At 40.8% G+C, this 18527-nt stretch overlaps 2 protein-coding genes across 2 annotated transcripts; both read right to left on the bottom strand.

The window, feature by feature from the left end:
- Positions 1-67: 67 nt before the first annotated feature.
- On the bottom strand, positions 68-4317 carry LOC4350863 (probable methyltransferase PMT2). The gene is made up of 6 exons (XM_015762330.3): positions 4159-4317; positions 3405-4070; positions 3092-3302; positions 1429-2104; positions 1001-1078; positions 68-586 (listed from the first exon to the last, which is right to left on the bottom strand). Exons 2-6 carry the CDS (start codon positions 4053-4055, stop codon positions 244-246), a joined length of 1959 nt encoding a protein of 652 aa, XP_015617816.1. The 5' UTR covers positions 4056-4070; positions 4159-4317; the 3' UTR covers positions 68-243.
- Positions 4318-9532: 5215 nt separating this feature from the next.
- LOC4350862 (cysteine-rich receptor-like protein kinase 6) lies at positions 9533-13033 on the bottom strand. Its single transcript, XM_015762331.3, has 6 exons — positions 11888-13033; positions 11188-11366; positions 10638-10851; positions 10307-10544; positions 10050-10200; positions 9533-9961 (listed from the first exon to the last, which is right to left on the bottom strand). Exons 1-6 carry the CDS (start codon positions 12909-12911, stop codon positions 9938-9940), a joined length of 1830 nt encoding a protein of 609 aa, XP_015617817.1. The 5' UTR covers positions 12912-13033; the 3' UTR covers positions 9533-9937.
- Positions 13034-18527: the final 5494 nt, after the last annotated feature.

Genomic DNA, 18527 nt, shown 5'->3' with positions numbered 1-18527 from the left:
TCTGTTGCAAACTGCATGTTTATGGCTATGAGAAATGATCAACAAGCACAGCTGAAACCATGAGACATGCAAAGTATATGCTTCTTGAATCTATGGAAATGCTAAGTCCTGCTACCGAACATCATATTGTTCATCCTAAGACAATCATCAAATCGAAAGAACACAACTCCTGATCTCCCCTATCACACTGAAAAGAATTGAACTCCCCAACAACTGAAAATAATCACACATGATCAGCACCTCTTACTCCTCTGAACCCTTCTCTTCTGAAGAACTTGCTGTACTCTCCTCCTCCTCCTCGGAGCTCCTCTCTTGTGAAGAGCTCCCCGCCTTCTTCTTCATCTTCTCCGGCTCTGGCTCCGGCTCCGAGCTCTTGTCGTCGGCGGTCCAGTACCGCTTGACGGCGTAGAGCACCTTCTCCGGTATGTGGGGGCTGTCCTCGTGGTTCGCCATGATCATCTTCCACCGCATCCCGCTCGCGATCCTCTGAACCTTGAGGAGGACCTCAATGTCGTCCCGGAGGATCACCGTGCCCTCCGGCCGCAGGATCCGATCCATCTCCAGCAGGATGTCCTCCATCTTGCACCTTCTCTCACACATTAAAACCAACAAATTGTTTAGGCACAGAACATCATCAAACAGCAAGAATTCATAATTTCTCATCACTTCAGAGATCACTCAACAGAGCATAGCAGCATGATTAGCATATACTTCCTCCAGTGATAAATAAGTATATCATTTTGGACATTAACATGGTTACAAGACACTAGTTGAATTGTTAATTATTATCATAAAAATGTATGAAGGTTATATTATTTTGAAAGTAATTTTGTAGAAAAATACAATCATAGCATTTTCAGAACTGAACCAAAAAAATTTCAAAGAGATATTGATAGTCAAAGTTTAAATGCATTGACTACATGTATTTCAAAACCTTACTTATTTCTTACTGAGGAAGCAATCAAGAAACAGATATGAACAGAATGTGAGTGAGACTCACTTGTCCTTGTAGAGAGTGAAGACACCATTGCCATGTATGAGGTCATATGTTCTTGGGTAAGTGGAGAATGCCTCACACCTGAAGGAGAAGAAGGTGAAAAATAATCAATAGAAAAATATTTACATATTCTTGGATAATACACCCTTTGTTTTTTTAATGTATGTCACAATTGACTTTTGATATGACGATTGACCATTCATCTTATAAAAAAACAATATAAATGTTATTTATTTTCTTGTGACATGTCTTTTATAATCAAAGAAACTATATGTAATCTTAACTTATACTTTTATATATTTATACTATTTTTTAATAAGATAAATGATCAAACGTTACGTGAAAAGTAATCAACGTTATACAGAGAGAAACAAGAGGTAGTAATATTCAGGTCATGGAAAGCAATAAATGGAAATGCAGGTTGAATTTACCAGTCATGGAAGATGCCGATGAGGCCCCTCTCGTAGACGACGCCAAGGGTGGAGAGCTCGGCGGCGGTGGGGACGACGTTCATGACCCACGACTTGGGCGAGAAGACGGCGGCGGCGAACCCGCCGACGCCGGCATTCATATCCATGATGTTCCGGTACCGGCCGGCGTCGAGCCGGTAGTTCACCTTCCTGTACGCCGCCACATGCCTCTCCCACCGCGCGTTCTCCTCCGCGTACGACTCGCCGGTGAGCCCCGGCACCTCGCCGGCGGCCACCCTCGGTGGCACCGCCGTCAGCCTCTCCGGGAACGGCCGCAGCATCACCTCGCCGGCCGCTTGGGGCGGCGTGATGCACGGCTCCATCTTCTTGTACCAGACGTCGTCGGGGCTGGCGGCGGCGGCGTCGCACGTCCTCGGCGGCGCCGGCGTGGCCGTGGGGCAAGACACAACAGCGGCGTCGGGGCGCTTGCGCCACACGGCGGCCTCGCCCATCTCGGCGAGTTTCTCCCAGCACAGCATCGCGGCGTACTCCTCGATCAGCTGCTGCTCGGCAGCGAGGTCCGCCTCCGTGCGCTCCCACGCCTTGTGGTTGGTCCGCCAGTTGATCGGCGGGCCGGAGAGCACCCAGTAGCCATCCGCCCGGAGCACCCGGTCGATCTCCATCATGTACATCCCACCTGCGCGCGCGAGCCGGCGACATGTGCATCAAAGTTCATGCTCGCTTGCTACATACTCCCTCCATCTCAAAAAAAAAAAAATCTAGGACTGGATGTGACATATTTTAGTACTACAAATCTGGACATGGATATGTCTAGATTCATAGTACTAGAATGTGTCACATTGGTTTTTATGGGACGGAGGGAGCAGCATATACTCCGTCCATTTAAAAATGTATGACGATTCACCATTTAGTTTTCATATAACGTTTGACTATTCGTCTTATTAAAAAAATATAACTATAATTTAATTTATTTTGTTCTGACTTGTTTTACCACTAAAGAAACTATAGTCTTAACTTATACTTGTGCATATATATACTAAATTTTTAAATTCGTCGAATGATCGAACATCATATGAAAAGTTAATGGTGTCTCACATTTTGAAATTGAGGTAGTCAGTGGCGCAACTATGGGGGTGCCAGAGGAGGTCAACACCCCCCTATACGAACACCGCCACCATCACGCCTCCTGTTTTTACTCTATATTGAGGCTAACTAAGATATGTATTTATCTAGTTTATTTGTGTAGCTTACAATTATTATCAATTTAGTTAGTTAGAAAGTCTAAAAACATTAGCAAGAAACATGATCTACAAAATTACTTTGTGATTTCTCATCTTTTTAAAGTAAAATAGAAGATTCTTATTTGTGAGATTATTCATTAGTTTACATTAAAAGGATTTAGTAATAAAGTCTAGTTCCAAACTTTTAATGATATTATTAAAAAGCTAAAATTTAAGTTTTTTTTAAAGAACTATTTTACACATTGATTGTTATTAACGGTGACTATTTGACATCATTTGCTATCGATATTGGTTATTCGGTCTTATGGCCTCTTCCCCACCCCACACCCCCTAATCTTAAATTTTGGAGTTGCCCCCAGAGGTAGTATATGTGTGCATTGGGAGTCGTGTTCGGCGGCGGTGGCGGTGAGGGTAGGGCTTACCGTTGGCGGACCAGGGGATGAGGCAGCGGGAGCAGTGCGCCATGTCGAAGGAGCGGGGAGGGAAGGGGAGCTTGATGGAGCCGAGGACGCCGATGAACGCCGGGACGCCGCGCTCCAGCGCGAACTGCACCTGCGCCTCGTGCGAGTCCCGCGGCGCGAACGACATGGCGATCACCCCCCTCGCGTCCAGGTACGCGCCCAGGCTCGCCACCTGAACACGCCACGCACGGACGAACACCTCCATGAGCGAGCGAGCGAGCTATGGTGGAATGAATCAATGGCGGCGCGCGTGGTCGGCGATGATGTCGCTTACGCCGCAGCCGGTGTCGAGGACGGTGCGGACGGAGCCGTCGGCGAAGGGGACGACGGTGGCGAGCTGGTCGATGTACTTGTCGGCGCCGCCGGGGAACTGGGTGCCGCCGCCGGGGAAGCGGAGGAGGCGGCCCTCGTGTCGCACCCAGTTCTGCACCGCCTTCTCCACGGTGAGGCTCTTGTACGGCGCGTTCGCGAACGGCACGTAGTCGCGGCTCCGCGGCCACGGGAACGGCGTCACGTACCCCGGCGGCGCCGGCACCAGGCACCGCAGCCGCTCGCCGTCGCCGGGGCAGTGCCGCTCCCGGTACACCATGTTCTCCCTCGGGAACCTCATCGCGCGCTCCTGGTCGTGGCACGGCGTGTGGTCCGCCATCGCCGCCGCGCACGCCGCGAACTCCGGCGCCGGCGCCGCCATGGTCTCGTTCTCCACGCCGGCGCCGCCGTGGTGCGTCTCGAAGCTCAGCCCCACGCCGCCGCAGGCCGCCGTCTGCCGGTTCACGGCCATGGCGATGCTGTCGCCCTTGCCGTAGCCGCTGCGCTGCCACGCGCCGAGCAGGTAGAAGAAGCAGCAGAGGCCGACGGCGACCACCATGGCGAGCGGGCTCCGCCCCCTGTTCTCCGCCGACCCGCCGCCGCCCTTGATCGCCATGGATCCACCTCAAACCTGCAACACACAACATCAAGAAACGCAATCAACGGCAACGAATTCGATCAAATGCAAGTGCACAAATCACAGTGGCGACGCACGGAACCTTGATTAATTATGATCCAACTATAATAAGAATAGTGGTTGATTATTGCGTCTGATTGATTTCAAGAATTGGTCAAGAAAGATGAGGAATTGGAGGGGGATTTGGTTGGTGCTGAGAGCGCAGAGCAACCGCAGGAGAAAGAAGCGGATCTTGGATTCACGAACAGAGAAGAGGAGTCTATGGAAAAAAAGGGGAGTGTTTGCTCGATAAAATTAAGCTTGAAAAATGCAAATGTTTTGAAATCCGATTTATGGAAAAATAATCTGAGTGGTAAAAAACGAACCATTTTTTACCCTTTTTTTAAAAAAGTTTTTATATTTTTTTAGAACTATTTTGATGGTTTAGTTATCTACAAAGTGTTTCAACTATTTTGCTTTATGCAGTTTAGTGTGTCATAGATATTTAGTTAAACTAGTTGGAAGACATCAAAAGTCTCATAACACATTTGGACCAAATCCAACGGATAAAAATTGGACTTCTTCTGCCCGGAAATTATGTGATATATCATATATGTATAGCAAACAAACTATGTTAGATTGTTTATTTATTGTGGGATTGTCTATGTCCTATTTAGAGGCTGTGATGCAAGGGCAGAAAACATGTGGATATATCATATATGTATAGCAAACAAACTATTTTAGATTGTTTATTTATTGTGGGATTGTCTATGTCCTATTTAGAGGATGTCATGCAATTAGTTATGAAAAAAGATTAAAACTTTTGATTAAAACGGGGAACTTACAAACATGCAAATTCAAATTCAACACCTATTATAGAGTATAGAAAACAACAAATTAAATTCTAACTAATGGAAGGAACTAAAGTTGTTTCCTTCAAAACTATTGTCTTCTTAATTTCAGCTTCCACCAACATGTCACTTGCATGCTCAAGATCATGTTTCATCGACTTCGTACACCTCGTTCCCTAAAAAATCAGGACTATTAATCTCAGTTAGAGTTATACATTAACAACCAACCAATTTCGATAGTAATGACTCATCTATGCAATTAGGTTTATATTTATACGGCTCTTCTATAGTTTGTCCAAGAACAACATGCATGTTTTTGGCGTGTATTAATTGTGAAAAATAACATGATGGCATGACATTTCTCACATTAGAGAAATGTCACCAACAAGTCGTTAAGTTTGATTGAACGGCTTGTTTGCACGACACAAACGTAGGGGCAGGGATGCAGGCCAGCCGGCGGCGATCTCCTCGATTCCTTGTCACCATATCCAGTCCATATCGACATGGCATGCATATGATTAAATGAAAATGCTATGCGTACGTTTTTTATGTACGATATCGATCCTCGTATAAGATTGCTAACGGATGGTGAACGACATGTGTTGCATCGCTAGGAAACAACAGAAAAACGTGACAGGCTTTCACGTTTATATAGCCAATCAATGAAAATTACGGGGCAGATGTTTTACTTTTTTTCTTAGAATTTCTAGGATTTTCTCTAATTTATTAGAGCGCCATGTGATAACTTGAGAGCGTTTGCAGGAAGTTTAATAGGCTTTTAGTATATAATAGATAGATAGACTAGTTGAAATACATCAAAGCCTTATCACACATTTGGACTGAATCACTGAATCCAATGGATAAAAATTGGACTACTTCTGCCCGGGAAATAAGTGGATATATCATAAATGTATGGCAAACAAAACTACTTGATTGATTATCTTGGGCTTGTCTATTTCCTACTAAGAGAATGCCATGCAATAAGTTATGAAAAAAAAAATTAAAACTTTTGATCAAAACGTGGTACCCTACAAACATGCAAGCTCAAATTTAAAAACTATAGGTTGTAAAAAAGAACAAATTAAATTCTAACTAATTAAGCGTGTATTAATGGTGCAACTTATGGGTGTGTAGTACTCCTCTGTCCAATATAAAACAAATCAGTACCGGATGTGACATATCCTATTACTGCGAATTTAAGACAAACATATGTCCACGGAGGGAGCATGTAGTGTAGGTGCTTATTTCCATATAATAGAACAAAAAAGTGATTAAGCATCAACAAAAATGGATAAGATGCAAATCCTTCAATATATTTAATTATCTACCCAATAATGCCTCCAATCTAAAACGTCTAGAGGGAGAAATATGTAAAATACCATGAACAAAATGCCAAATGTATACAATTTCCATTAAGATTATACATAATAATTCGTATAGAGTTTTTATTAAGATTATACATAATAAATCTTCGTAATTTTTCCGAACTTCTTGGTGTTATATTACCTCACTTTATCCAATTTGAGTGACTCTAGATACTATTGAGAATATTTTGTTTTATGATGCAACCATGGGATAGTATTTTGAAGTAATGCTCATAAGGAAATAAAGTTGTTGCTTTGAATCCAATAGTGCCTTCATAATTTCAGCTCCTGCTAACATCTCACTCGTCACTCGCTCTAATAATAGTTCAACTTCTCAAGATAAATAATATCAGGTTTAGACTATGATGGTCAGATCGTGTTTCATCAACCTAATATACCTTGATCCCTAAAAAAAATCAGAAAAAGACCTTTATTACTATAATATCAGTCAGAGTTCAACATTAACAATCAATCAATTTCGATGGTAATGCCTCATCTCTCCAATTGGATCAACAAATTTAGCAACATAGGTTTATATTTATACGGCTTTTCTTTCTATAGTTTGTCCAAGAACAACATGCATGGTTTTGGCGTGTATTAATTGTGAAAAATAACATGATGGCATGACATTTCTCACATTAAAGAAATGTCACCAACAAGTCGTTAAGTTTGATTGAACGGCTTGTTTTGCACGATACAAACGTAGGTGCAGGGATGCAGGCCGGCCGGTGGCAATCTCCTCGATTCTTCGTCACCGTATCCGGTCCATGATCGACATGGCATGCACATGATTAAACGAAAATGCTATGCATACGATTTCTAACAAATAGTGAACGTTTTTGTGTTGCATCGCTAGGAAACAGCAGAAAAACGCAATGGGCTTTCGCTGTAAACGTTACGTTATAGCCAACTTTACAAAGAGGTTCCGTTCACTCCTACTCTCTTTATATAGCTGTTTTTTATTAGTTTGGGTTTGCTTCATGTTTGGGAGTGTTTTTTATAAAATGTTTTTTTTCTTTGAGTTGCACTCGCTTTGAACGAATTGGTGTAATAATTGGTTGTAGCTCGCAAAGGCTAGGATGGTTTTCTATTCATTATCTAAAAAAAATATAGCCAATCAATTTTACATGATGAAAATAGATGAACATGCATGTATGGGAAAGAAACATTTTTCCACACGTTGCTCAACGGATGCTCATGCGTGTATGGCGCAAGCATACAAGTTCATCCAATGTGAACATCCTAGCTGCGCTCACACTACCAGCTATTATTTAGTTAAAAACACATCATTTGTGTTAAACTTTCTCTACTTGAGCACATAAGTCATCAACCATGCATGATACAAAAATATTTCTGTCACACTTTACACATTCACATCTATATTTTTTTTAAAAGATGTTTAGTTTCTCAATATGTTGCATTGGTGCCCCAAGCCCCCGAATTTTTTAAATTTTTAATTTTATTTATTAAAATATTTACAAATTTTTTTTCAAAGTTTTACAAATCTACACCCCTGACGCCTCAGAGATGGTGTTTTTTTATGACGTGACACATGTACATTGGGCGTTAGGGGTGTAGATTTATAAAACTTTGAAACAAAACTATTTGTTTAAATATTTTAATAAATAAAATAAAAAAACCCAAGCCCCCAATCCGACCGGACTGGCTTGCGTGGGCTGTATTTGTATAACGGGCCTAATGGCCTTTCCTTGACGAGACTTCAGAAGGCCCAGACCTAAGCTCTTTCTGGGCTGTCTTGGGCCCGATTGTGAGGAATATATCGAGTAGCAGAACGTATTGGACGATTTGTTTTCGATGTTATTCACCTCCCGCGTTTGCATTACCATTCCTACACGAGAAATGGATTAGATTGAGCAGTTTAGTGGCTATTATTTTGTTTCGTTGCAGTCATTAATAGAAAAAAATTCTTCTCCAATATTAATAAGAAAAAAAAACGTTCTCCTTCACTATATTCGCTCAAAGCAAGGTGCCTAAGTTTCATGAAACTGTTTGTCAGTATAGGATGCTACAATGTGCGAAGTAAGAGAGGGTATTCTCAGCCGTCCGATTTATAGCGAACGAACGAGATCGAGCGCTACAGGGCACATCAACAGTACCTCTGTACATTACGCTTTACATTAACAACTTGCAAATCGCTATTCTGCACTGCAGCACAAAGCACAATATAGGAGCCGGATCCCTACACATCGGCAATATTTAGGACTTTCTCTTACTCTTTCCTTTAGCACCTTCTCAAAAACCCACATTGCAAATGCTCTTAGGAAGCTTGCAATACTGACGGCCGGCCGGCATGTGCAAAATCTTTCGAGATGCTGTTCATCCTCAAAAATCCTTCGATGCTGTTCATCCTCAAAAAAACCAGGTACGAAAGCAGGCAGCTAGGGTGGCGAGCTCCTTGTCATGTACGTGATGTGGTTCACAAAAGCTAACGAGAGATCAATGCAGTTTTTATAGTGACTGTAAGCTATTGCAGTCACTTAGAAATGAACAATCCAGACAACAGTGTGTTGCCTTTGTTTTCGTAGTGATATTTACACTAATCTTCAGGTATATATATATATGGACAGACCTATTGTGTTATTCATCGATCCTTTGTCTAAAGGACATGTTTTTGGCATCTGCTGCTGCCTGAATAAAGAGAAAAATGTGAGGATAGTGACATTTTTCACCACATTACTAGTAAGACGCCTGACGCCACTGTCGGTGGCACGACATGTTGGTGGAAGCTGAAATGTTGAGGCAATTGGTTTCAAAACCTAAAATGGTTGACATTAATTGGTTTGCCCCATTGCAACCGCATCGCCTGGCTTGCCCCAACTCTTGACATGGCAACTGGCCACCAGCCCACACTTTTGTCAGTTTTGTTCAATGCTATGAGATTTAGTATACGCAAATGGTCAAATTGACGACCGGAATGTATGAATATCCAAAATGTACCAGATATTCTTATAATGAAATATTATATATTGATGAGTGATCATTGTGACTTTCTGGCAATAAAATGAATGATACTGCTTGGTTAAAAAATAACATCATTTTGTCATTCTGGTAAGAATACAATTGGTATAAGCAATTAAAACATCTTATTTTCAGTTGTTCAGAATTGCCAACTGATGCATAAAGATGGGATTTGGTATGGCCAAAATTTCTTCTTTTACATCCTCTCTGTTCACGAACAAACAAAAACTGGAAAAAAAAAGCTCATATGCAGACATGTAAGTTTTGCAGCAACTAAGCTAGCTAGTCATTGACAATTGTCTCGTCTATGATTGACAAATATTATTAGACATGACACATAGAACACATCCCCTTCAAATCAAAGCAATCGCACAAAAAACATATATGAGACAAACCAAAAAAAAAAAAACTATCTGCCACATAGGATAGACATTGTCACATCATTAAGACTGGGAGATTCAAGAGCTGTGGATGCCTCTTCCTTTGTTACCCTTATGTGAAAATATGCTGGATGGTTGGGTTTAGGCAGTGTCATATTCTCGCTGCTTAGCATCACAACCACATCTGACATTGTGGGCCGGTCAGCCGCATTCTCTTGAACACACAGCAATGCAATGTTAATGCATCTCATCATCTGAAATGCATGCAATTCAGTAGACAACGAAGCATCCAAGAGTTCAACCCATCTTTATTCTTTCCACAATTGCCATGCCTTCAAGTAATTTGGTCACAATAAATAGAGGTTGATTACTACAAGACAACACAATGTTATGTGTTTATGTATAGGAAAAAGAACTCACATATCCAAGTAGGGTGAAGAAATCTCCACATTGATGAAAACCAGAGTTCCTTTTCCCACTAACAATCTCGAGAATTAGGACACCGAAGCTGAATACATCAGATTTAATTGAGAAGAGTCCCTCCGAAGCATACTCAGGAGCCATATAACCACTGAAATATCATAGGTAAAATTTATAAAGAAACAAACTATATGTGAAGTTTGTGTTATGTAAATTGATGATATAATTTGGATGTGCTAATTGTAAGAAAAACTCACTATGTCCCGACAATCCTTTTTGTGTTTTCTTCTTTATCATTCGAGCTGAATATTCTCGCAAGCCCAAAGTCTGAAATTTTAGGATTCATTTCACAGTCTAGGAGAATGTTGCTTGCTTTAAGATCTCTATGTATGACTCGCAGCCGAGAATGTTTGTGCAAATAAAGAAGTCCATGTGCTATCCCTTCAATTATTGCTAGGCGATTATTCCAATTTAGCGTAACTCTTCTTCGTTCATCTGCATATCAATAAACGTAAGTAGTTGATAAAAACAACTCCAACAGCCAGATTTAGCTATGAATTTGCACTAGGATATTATGAGAAGTAATACCAAAGATAAAGAAGTCCAAGCTTTTATTTGGCAAATATTCATATATCAGTATTTTCTCCTCTCCTTGATAGCAACATCCCAAGAGCTTAACCAGATTTGTGTGCTGAAGCTTGGCTATGAGTTGGATTTCATTTCTGAACTCTGTGAAACCTTGCCCTGAATGTGAAGCAACAAGCCTCTTAACTGCTATCTCGGATCCATCAGAAAACTGACCCTAGGAAAAAACATCAAAACAGATTTATCAGTGATAAATGATTATGTACATTTTTTTAATAAAAAAGTGGGTAAAACCTGGACTCTACATCCAACCAGATGTACACGCCAAAATTATTTACATTTATTATGTACTGTATATCAGCATTTTACTCATCCTTCTAAGAAAATAACTTTCATTGTATGACTTGTAAGAGGATTTGAAACATATTCATTAGCAACCAGCTACCAGATGCTGGACCATATGTTTTTGACTCTCTTAAAAAAAGAGATATATCTGATTTTAAGATTTCCATATCTCTACGAGTCTATGTATGATAGGGCATGTTGCTGTTACCTTGTATACCGGGCCAAATCCTCCTTTCCCAAGCTTATTATCTTCAGAGAAGTTGTTTGTAGCATCTAACACTTGTGATAATTTGAACGATGTGAACTCTGAACTACATGCTTCTCTTCCCCAGGCCAATGCTTCTTCATCTGTCTGCATATTCATATCACCCTGCAAGCTCACTTCACCTAAATTCAGAATTGAAACAATTCTTTCAGTAAAACCGCTGCCGTCTAATTTTCTCGGAGGTGTTCTACCATGCTTTCTATCGGTAGTAGAATTAATCTAAACCATTTTTCTAATCAAATACACCATATCTATTTGTACTAACCTATCAACTATATAGAATAATTTTTCCGACGAGCGGTACAACTCATAAATCAAATGTTGAGATACTTCTAGTGCGATAATACTGGTAGTAGAGCACCGCTCATTTTCTTGCACAATTGCGTGGCTAAATTACAGTTTTCTCCTTCCATTGTTTGACTTTTTTTTAGTTGAAGTTCTTTAGGTTTAAGTTTATAGAAAAATTAATAACATTTATAACACCAAATTAGTTTGATTGAACTTAATATTGAATATATTTTCATAATATGTTTGTTTTATATTGAAAATGTTAATATTTTTTTACAAATTTGGTCAAACTTAAAGAAAATTTAACTAAGTAAAAAGTCAAATGACTTATAATATGAAATAGAGTAGCTTTTACCTTTCTTGTACCTTCTGACCAATCCGAAGCAAAAGATGACGCAGCAAAATGATCCAAGAAGTGGGAAAATCGTGGCCATGGCCATGACTTTGCTCCTCCTCCTCCTCCTCTTGTGCTTCTCTCCCGGCGGCGACGCGACGGCGTTCGCCGCCACCGCCGGAGCTACGGCGTCGGCGCCCGACGAGCCGATGCGCCGCATCGGCTGTCCCTTGTAGAAGGGATACGTCTCGTACCTGAAGTTGCACCAGAGGCCAAGGATCCGGCCGCCGCGGCGGCCGGCGAAGTACCTCGTCGTCATGTCGTTGATGCTCTGGAGGCAGCGCCAGCAGCCGCCGGGACGCAGGTCCGGCGTGCACTGAGCCATGGAGTAGAGCGTCGGGAACGTGGCGCTGACGTCCATCCGCCCCGTCGCGTAGTACGTCGTCGTCGCCGGCGGCGGCGGCGACGAGTTGTACGCCGCCGTCCTCGCCGTCTCCTGGACGAGCACCTTGATGATGTTGGTGATGATCGCCACGCTGTCGGCGTTGCCGGGGTCCCACCCGGGCAGCATCGGCTGCGTGATGTTCTCCGTGTTCATGAGCACCATGGCATCGTCCGCGTTCGTCGTCGTCGTCGTAGAGTTGCTGCTGCGGTTGAGGATGTCATGGCCGGAGAACCGGAGCTGGCAGCCGGCGTCGTCGGCGACGACCACGTCTTCGGCGAGCGGGCACGCCCGCCGCGCCACCCGGGACGCGCCGGCGACGCAGTCGCCGCAGGCCGAGGCGTTGGGTAAGTCGCCGCGGCAGAGCGCCACGCCGTACACGGTGTCCGGGGCGGCGCCGGCGGCGCCCTTGCCGAACAGCGACGGCGTCGACGCGTTCTTGGCCAGCCCAGCAATCAATCGCTCGAGGTTGGACTCGTAGGCGCTCCTCGCCGTGTAGTTGGTGGCGCCGCAGTTGAACCACACGTCCGGATCGGCGGCGACGATCGGGTGATCGTGGCCGACGACGAGGACGACGGCGGCGACGACGACGATGTCGATCATGTCGACGCCGCCGGTGAACACGAACCAACAAGAAATTAAGCGGCAGAGTTGTGGGAATTCGTCTTCTACCTTGAGGAACAACGACGATGACGTCACTCATGTCGGCATCTTTGGTGAGACAAGCGTATGCCGCTTCACATGTTGATTTTGTTCGTTCGTTCTTCTCGCCGGTAACGAGCCAAAATAGAATGAAATCAGATACTTCCAACAATGTGTGTACGTTTATTTTGATCTTGGAAATTTTATTGACCAGTATTATGTCTTCCTCAGTAGTTAATTACACGAGAGTACCTTCACGGTCTCTATTCTCGGCGTCTGATTAATATGAATGGTTTCGGAGCAATTTTACCATCCAATATCTGGTATCTCAAGGTACCACAAATTTTTATACCTATATTGGATGGTAAAAATACTTATGGTCCAGACTGATTCTACTGCGGATAGAGACAATTGTAAAACACCTCGCCACGATCAACTTGTTCAAGAGTTTCAAAGGTCTGTTCGGTTCGTTTTGATTGCGAATCGCGATGTGAAATTAGTCTTCTGCAAAACCCCCCTGACCACTACTTGTGTCACCGTTGTATTCAAATGTTACTTCTAATATATTGACATGTAAAGCTTTTATGCATTCGAAAAAACTGAAAGGAAATTAGTCTTGATCTGCATCGTACTGTATATTTTGTTGTACAGAAATTATAACACTGTATTACTCTTCTGAATCAAACAGTGGATTGCATCTATATAAATTACCCAAATCAACCTAAACAAACTCTTTTTTTTCTTTCATCCATTTTCCATTTCCAACTTTGTTTGGAATTTTCGTGTTTATGTTACAACTTTTCAAACAAATAATACCTCAGGTGTAAATAGTGAGTTTTTATTTCCATACTATATAGGACATATATTGGGGGTGGGGAAGAACAACTTGTGTTGTTCTTCACTCATCATATATAGACAATTTTCCTTAAAAAATCGTCTAAGAAATATCATAGCAAAAGATCCAATCCGTACCACAAAAGTGTACACACTGTCTTTAGCACATTCTTTGAGTACGTTTGTGACAACGAACTATAGTTAGCAATAAGCATCTGTGACGTCCAATCAAATTGTCATCTGGGAAATATAATGAATTAGCAGACGCCATGATGTTGACTAACATGCGGAATTAGGTGCTTCTGATTGTTGAAGTCTTTGTTTTTTACACCATAACCGTACCGCAAATAGAAATGCTTTCCAGGTGAGCTCACCGAATCAGATTAAAACGTTTAAGGACATCCAATATGTCTATATACCACAATTGTCTGAAGGACACACTTGGATGAATGAAACAATATGATTTTTTTTGTTGCAAAAGTACCAAGAGAGGATAGTTCAATTGCCTTTCATTCTCTAACTATGGTTTTTTTATGCCAATATATATGGACTATCACAATCAGCTTGACTGACGATCATAATAATTGTATTAGCTAGTGTGATAGAAAGTTATTTCAGAGATTTCTTTATTGCATTGGGATGATGGCATCTATTGGAGTTCTTGGTGTTAACTGATTCATGACTTTGTAATTTCAGCTCCCGCCAACATATGTGTTTTAACAAATTAATACATTCCGCTCGCTATAAGGACAACAAAAACCTTTAATGCCATATCTCACTCGAATCAAAATTATAGAGACATAAAGTTTATATTTATACATCTCTGTTTTTTACTGTGCAATAATAACATGGTTTTGGCATGTATCCTATCTTATTATAAAGTTATCCCCCACTAACTCCTTAAGCTTAACATGCAAAGATGCCACATCATCATCCACTAATCCACTAATTAACAAGATACCACATCATCATCCACTAACAATCATCACATTTAAACATCATACAAACATGTTATATTATCTATAATTTTATAGTTTTTATAATTTAAGAGCTTTTAAAATACAAGCATAATACAAGCATGTTAAATTATCATCCCACATAATTTAAATAATATTTCAATATATATCTTTATTATGTCTTATGATATCCTATATGCTTATATAGTTTATCCTCACTTAGTTAGTGCTTAAATGATTAATTTATGGTCTAAATTATCTTTCTCCTTTTTTTTTCTCTAATTAAGTCATATCACATCAATTGTTTTTAGCCTTTAGATGATTAATCTACGGTCCAAACTATCTCCCTACTTTTCTCCACCTTACTTTTTAGTTTGAATCACCATTCTATATACTATTTAAATTTAAATTATCATAAACCACATTAATTTACTTAATCTGATGTTATGTAGCTATCTTACACGTTATTTTTTTTGTTGTTATCATACTAAATTCCCGCAGCGATGCGTGGGGTTTCACCTAATTATTCATGCCAGAAAACACATGATGGCATGTCATTTTTCAAGCGCCAATAGTCATTAATAGTCATTTAAGTTCGATCGATCAAACGGGGCTTGTTCAGGAATGCAGGTCGGTGGCGATTGACCTCCTCTACAAACGAATATTGAAACAACAAAAGTACCACTATGTCAAGGCAGTTTTTCGGCACATAATTACACTTATATAGACATGTATGGAAAAGATTACGCCTCTTATTATATAATATATATGTTCTCACTTAGACGAATATGAAAAGATTACACCTCTTATTATATAATATATGTTTTCAACAAAATTAGATAGTGGGAAACACAAATGAAATAGGTAAATCTCATCATATACTCAATATTACAAACTAATGCATGCATATATTTCAATTATCTAGGATTACGTAGTGGCGGATCCAGAAAGAAATAGCAGTGGGTTCTAAGCAAACTAGATAGAGTTATAGTCCCCTCTCCCATCTACATATGCTAAAAAAATTTAGTGGGGTCTTTATAGTCTTCACGCCAGTAGTGGGGGCTCAAGACCCCGCCGCGCTCATGCTGTATCCGTAGTTGAATGTGGAACAAAATGGTAAATCTCATCATATACTCAATATTAGAAACTAATGCATAATTATGTTTACAACATGTATTTTAATCGTTTAGGGTTATCTAACTTGATTATGGAACAAAATTTATATCTTCCAAGTGGCGATAAGAATTATACTCTAGCATGTGGCGATAAGAATTATACTCTAGCATGTTCTCAGGCGATGTTTCAGTTATTGTTTGTTCAAGGAAGTATAGCTTGTTTATATCTATTCAGTTCTCACCAACATCTCTACATGTCCTATGAACTTTTCAAAGAGGATTAGCATGTATTAATAAAAAACCTTATGTAAAAAAAGTCTTGACCAGATTATCTCTAACTTTTCTAATAGACACGCGTGTCTTAGTGTCACAAAAAAACAAAAGTAAAGAAGTCTTAACTCAAAGTCTTGTCCAAGAGACACCAACTTCTCAAAGAGAATGAGCATGTCCATTTACCTAGCTCCTCTATATAGCCAACCGATTTTACAGATGATGCATGCATTTCATAGGATGAAAATAGAGATGAACATGTATATGGGGAGAAAACATTAATTTTTCGGTACATTGCTCAACAATATGCTAAGCATGAGTGCATGACGCACTCACGCCCTATCTGATGCTCGTGCGTATATATATTGCTCTTTTCCTGCCAAGTTCGTCCAACATGCATGATCTAGCTATTCAGTTAACTAGGTGAAACCCCACGCATTGCTGCGGGAATTTAGTATGAAGATATACATTGAAATATTATGTGAATTATGTTGGATGATAATTTAACATGTTTGTGTTTGAAAAGCTCTTAAATTATAAAAACTATAAACATATAGCATGTAATTGCATGATGTTTAAATGTGATGATTGTTAGTGGATGATGATGTGGCATCTTGTTAATTAGTGGATGATGATGTGGCATCTTTGCATGAAGATATACATTGAAACATTATGTGAATTATGTTGGATGATAATTTAATATGTTTGTATTTGAAAAGCTCTTAAATTATAAAAACTATAAAGATATAGCATGTTTGCATGATGTTTAAATGTAATGATTGTTAGTGGATGATGATGTGACATATTGTTAATTAGTGGATGATGATGTGGCATCTCGTTAGTGGATGATGATGTGGCATCTTTGCATGTTAAGCTTAAGGAGTTAGTGGGGGATAACTTTATAGTAAGATAGGATAACACATCATTTGTGTTGTGCTAAACTTTTCTACTGTCACACATGACACATTCATCTCTTTCCGTTGCGTATTCTGATAAATTTTCAGACGTTAAATATATAGATAACCTAGTGGATGAAAGCATCCGAGAAATACGAGAGGTTTTTTTCAATAATTTTATAGGTATATACATGTTTAGAAGAAAATAACAAAAATATACCACTATCGCAGAATAAAAAATCCGAGACCATAAGGCAAGTGTGTGATAAAGCGGTCTTGCGTGGAGAGGAGGCGACACCACGCAGTATCGCGCTGCGAGTCCGGAGACCCAAAAACTCACATGATTAATTAATTAATTAGTGTCATTAGCAATTAATTAATTAATTATTATCTCTTTAATTAATATCATTGGTAATTAATTAATCACTAATTAGTATGATTAATTGTGTTATTAATTAGCGGCCAGTGTGGCCATCTCGCTCGGGCAACAAGCGAGACCGAGGCTGAATAGCTCTCCCGCTCGGCCAATTAGCGACACCGAAGTCGGTCTCGCATTTCTGCCTTACGAAACCGCCCGTGACAGCACATTTCTGTCAGTATTGCGCGTTTGTCTTACGATTTCATTGTGATTTCGCACTTTCAAACCACGACGACGGTTTATTTGTGTAAATCCTTTCGCATCTAGTATATTTCTGAGAAAAAAACTACAACAGTATAATTTTAAATTTTATCCGCGAACGTGCTAGCCTTTGATCAGTTAGCGTGGGCCGTATTCATATCATGGGCCTCATACGGTCTCAGCTATAATTGGGCTTTCTTAGGCATTCGGGAAAACCCTCAGACGGTTGCGGGTTAAAAAGTAGGAATAAGTTTACCTTAGGTTCCTCAATTTATCGCCGAGTCCGAAATTCATCCCTAAATTGAAATACCAGATATAGCGGGTCCCTTAATTTACAAAACCGAATCACCCGAAATACTATACATTATTATAACCAGTTTTAGCTGACGTGGCAAGCTGAGTCGGCGTGGGACCCACACGGGCCACACATGTTAGTGGGTAGCACTTTCTTCTACCTCTCTTCTCTCTCTCCCCTCTCCCCTCCTCTCTTCCAATCGTCCTGGACTGGATGTGACAGATCGATCCATCGATCACAGTGGCGACAAGTTATTGGGCGGCTGTGGAGAATTTGGGCTTTAGACGTAGAGTTGTGGAGGCCCGTGACGGGATAGTGGGGCATGGCACGGGCCAAAACTCTCTTGCTGCTTTGTACTTAGGCCCATGGGGCGCGCACTCTTATGTAATTGGGCTTCCTTCTGGAGAGAGAGAGAGATTAATTTGGGGGATTGCAAGGATTGTACCAGACCGCATGTTTTTCGAGTGTGATTTCACGAGTGATGCACGATCACATACCATGATCGCTGATTGAATTTTTTTTTATTTGAATGAAAAATACGTAGGTATATTTCTACACAATTCATTATATTATACCAGCAATCCATCCCAAG

The sequence above is a fragment of the Oryza sativa genome, chromosome 11, assembly GCF_034140825.1.
Source record: "Oryza sativa Japonica Group chromosome 11, ASM3414082v1".
Lineage (NCBI taxonomy): Eukaryota > Viridiplantae > Streptophyta > Magnoliopsida > Poales > Poaceae > Oryza > Oryza sativa.
The sequence above is the reverse complement of the archived record's forward strand: the minus strand, read 5'-3'. Positions and strand labels throughout refer to the sequence as shown.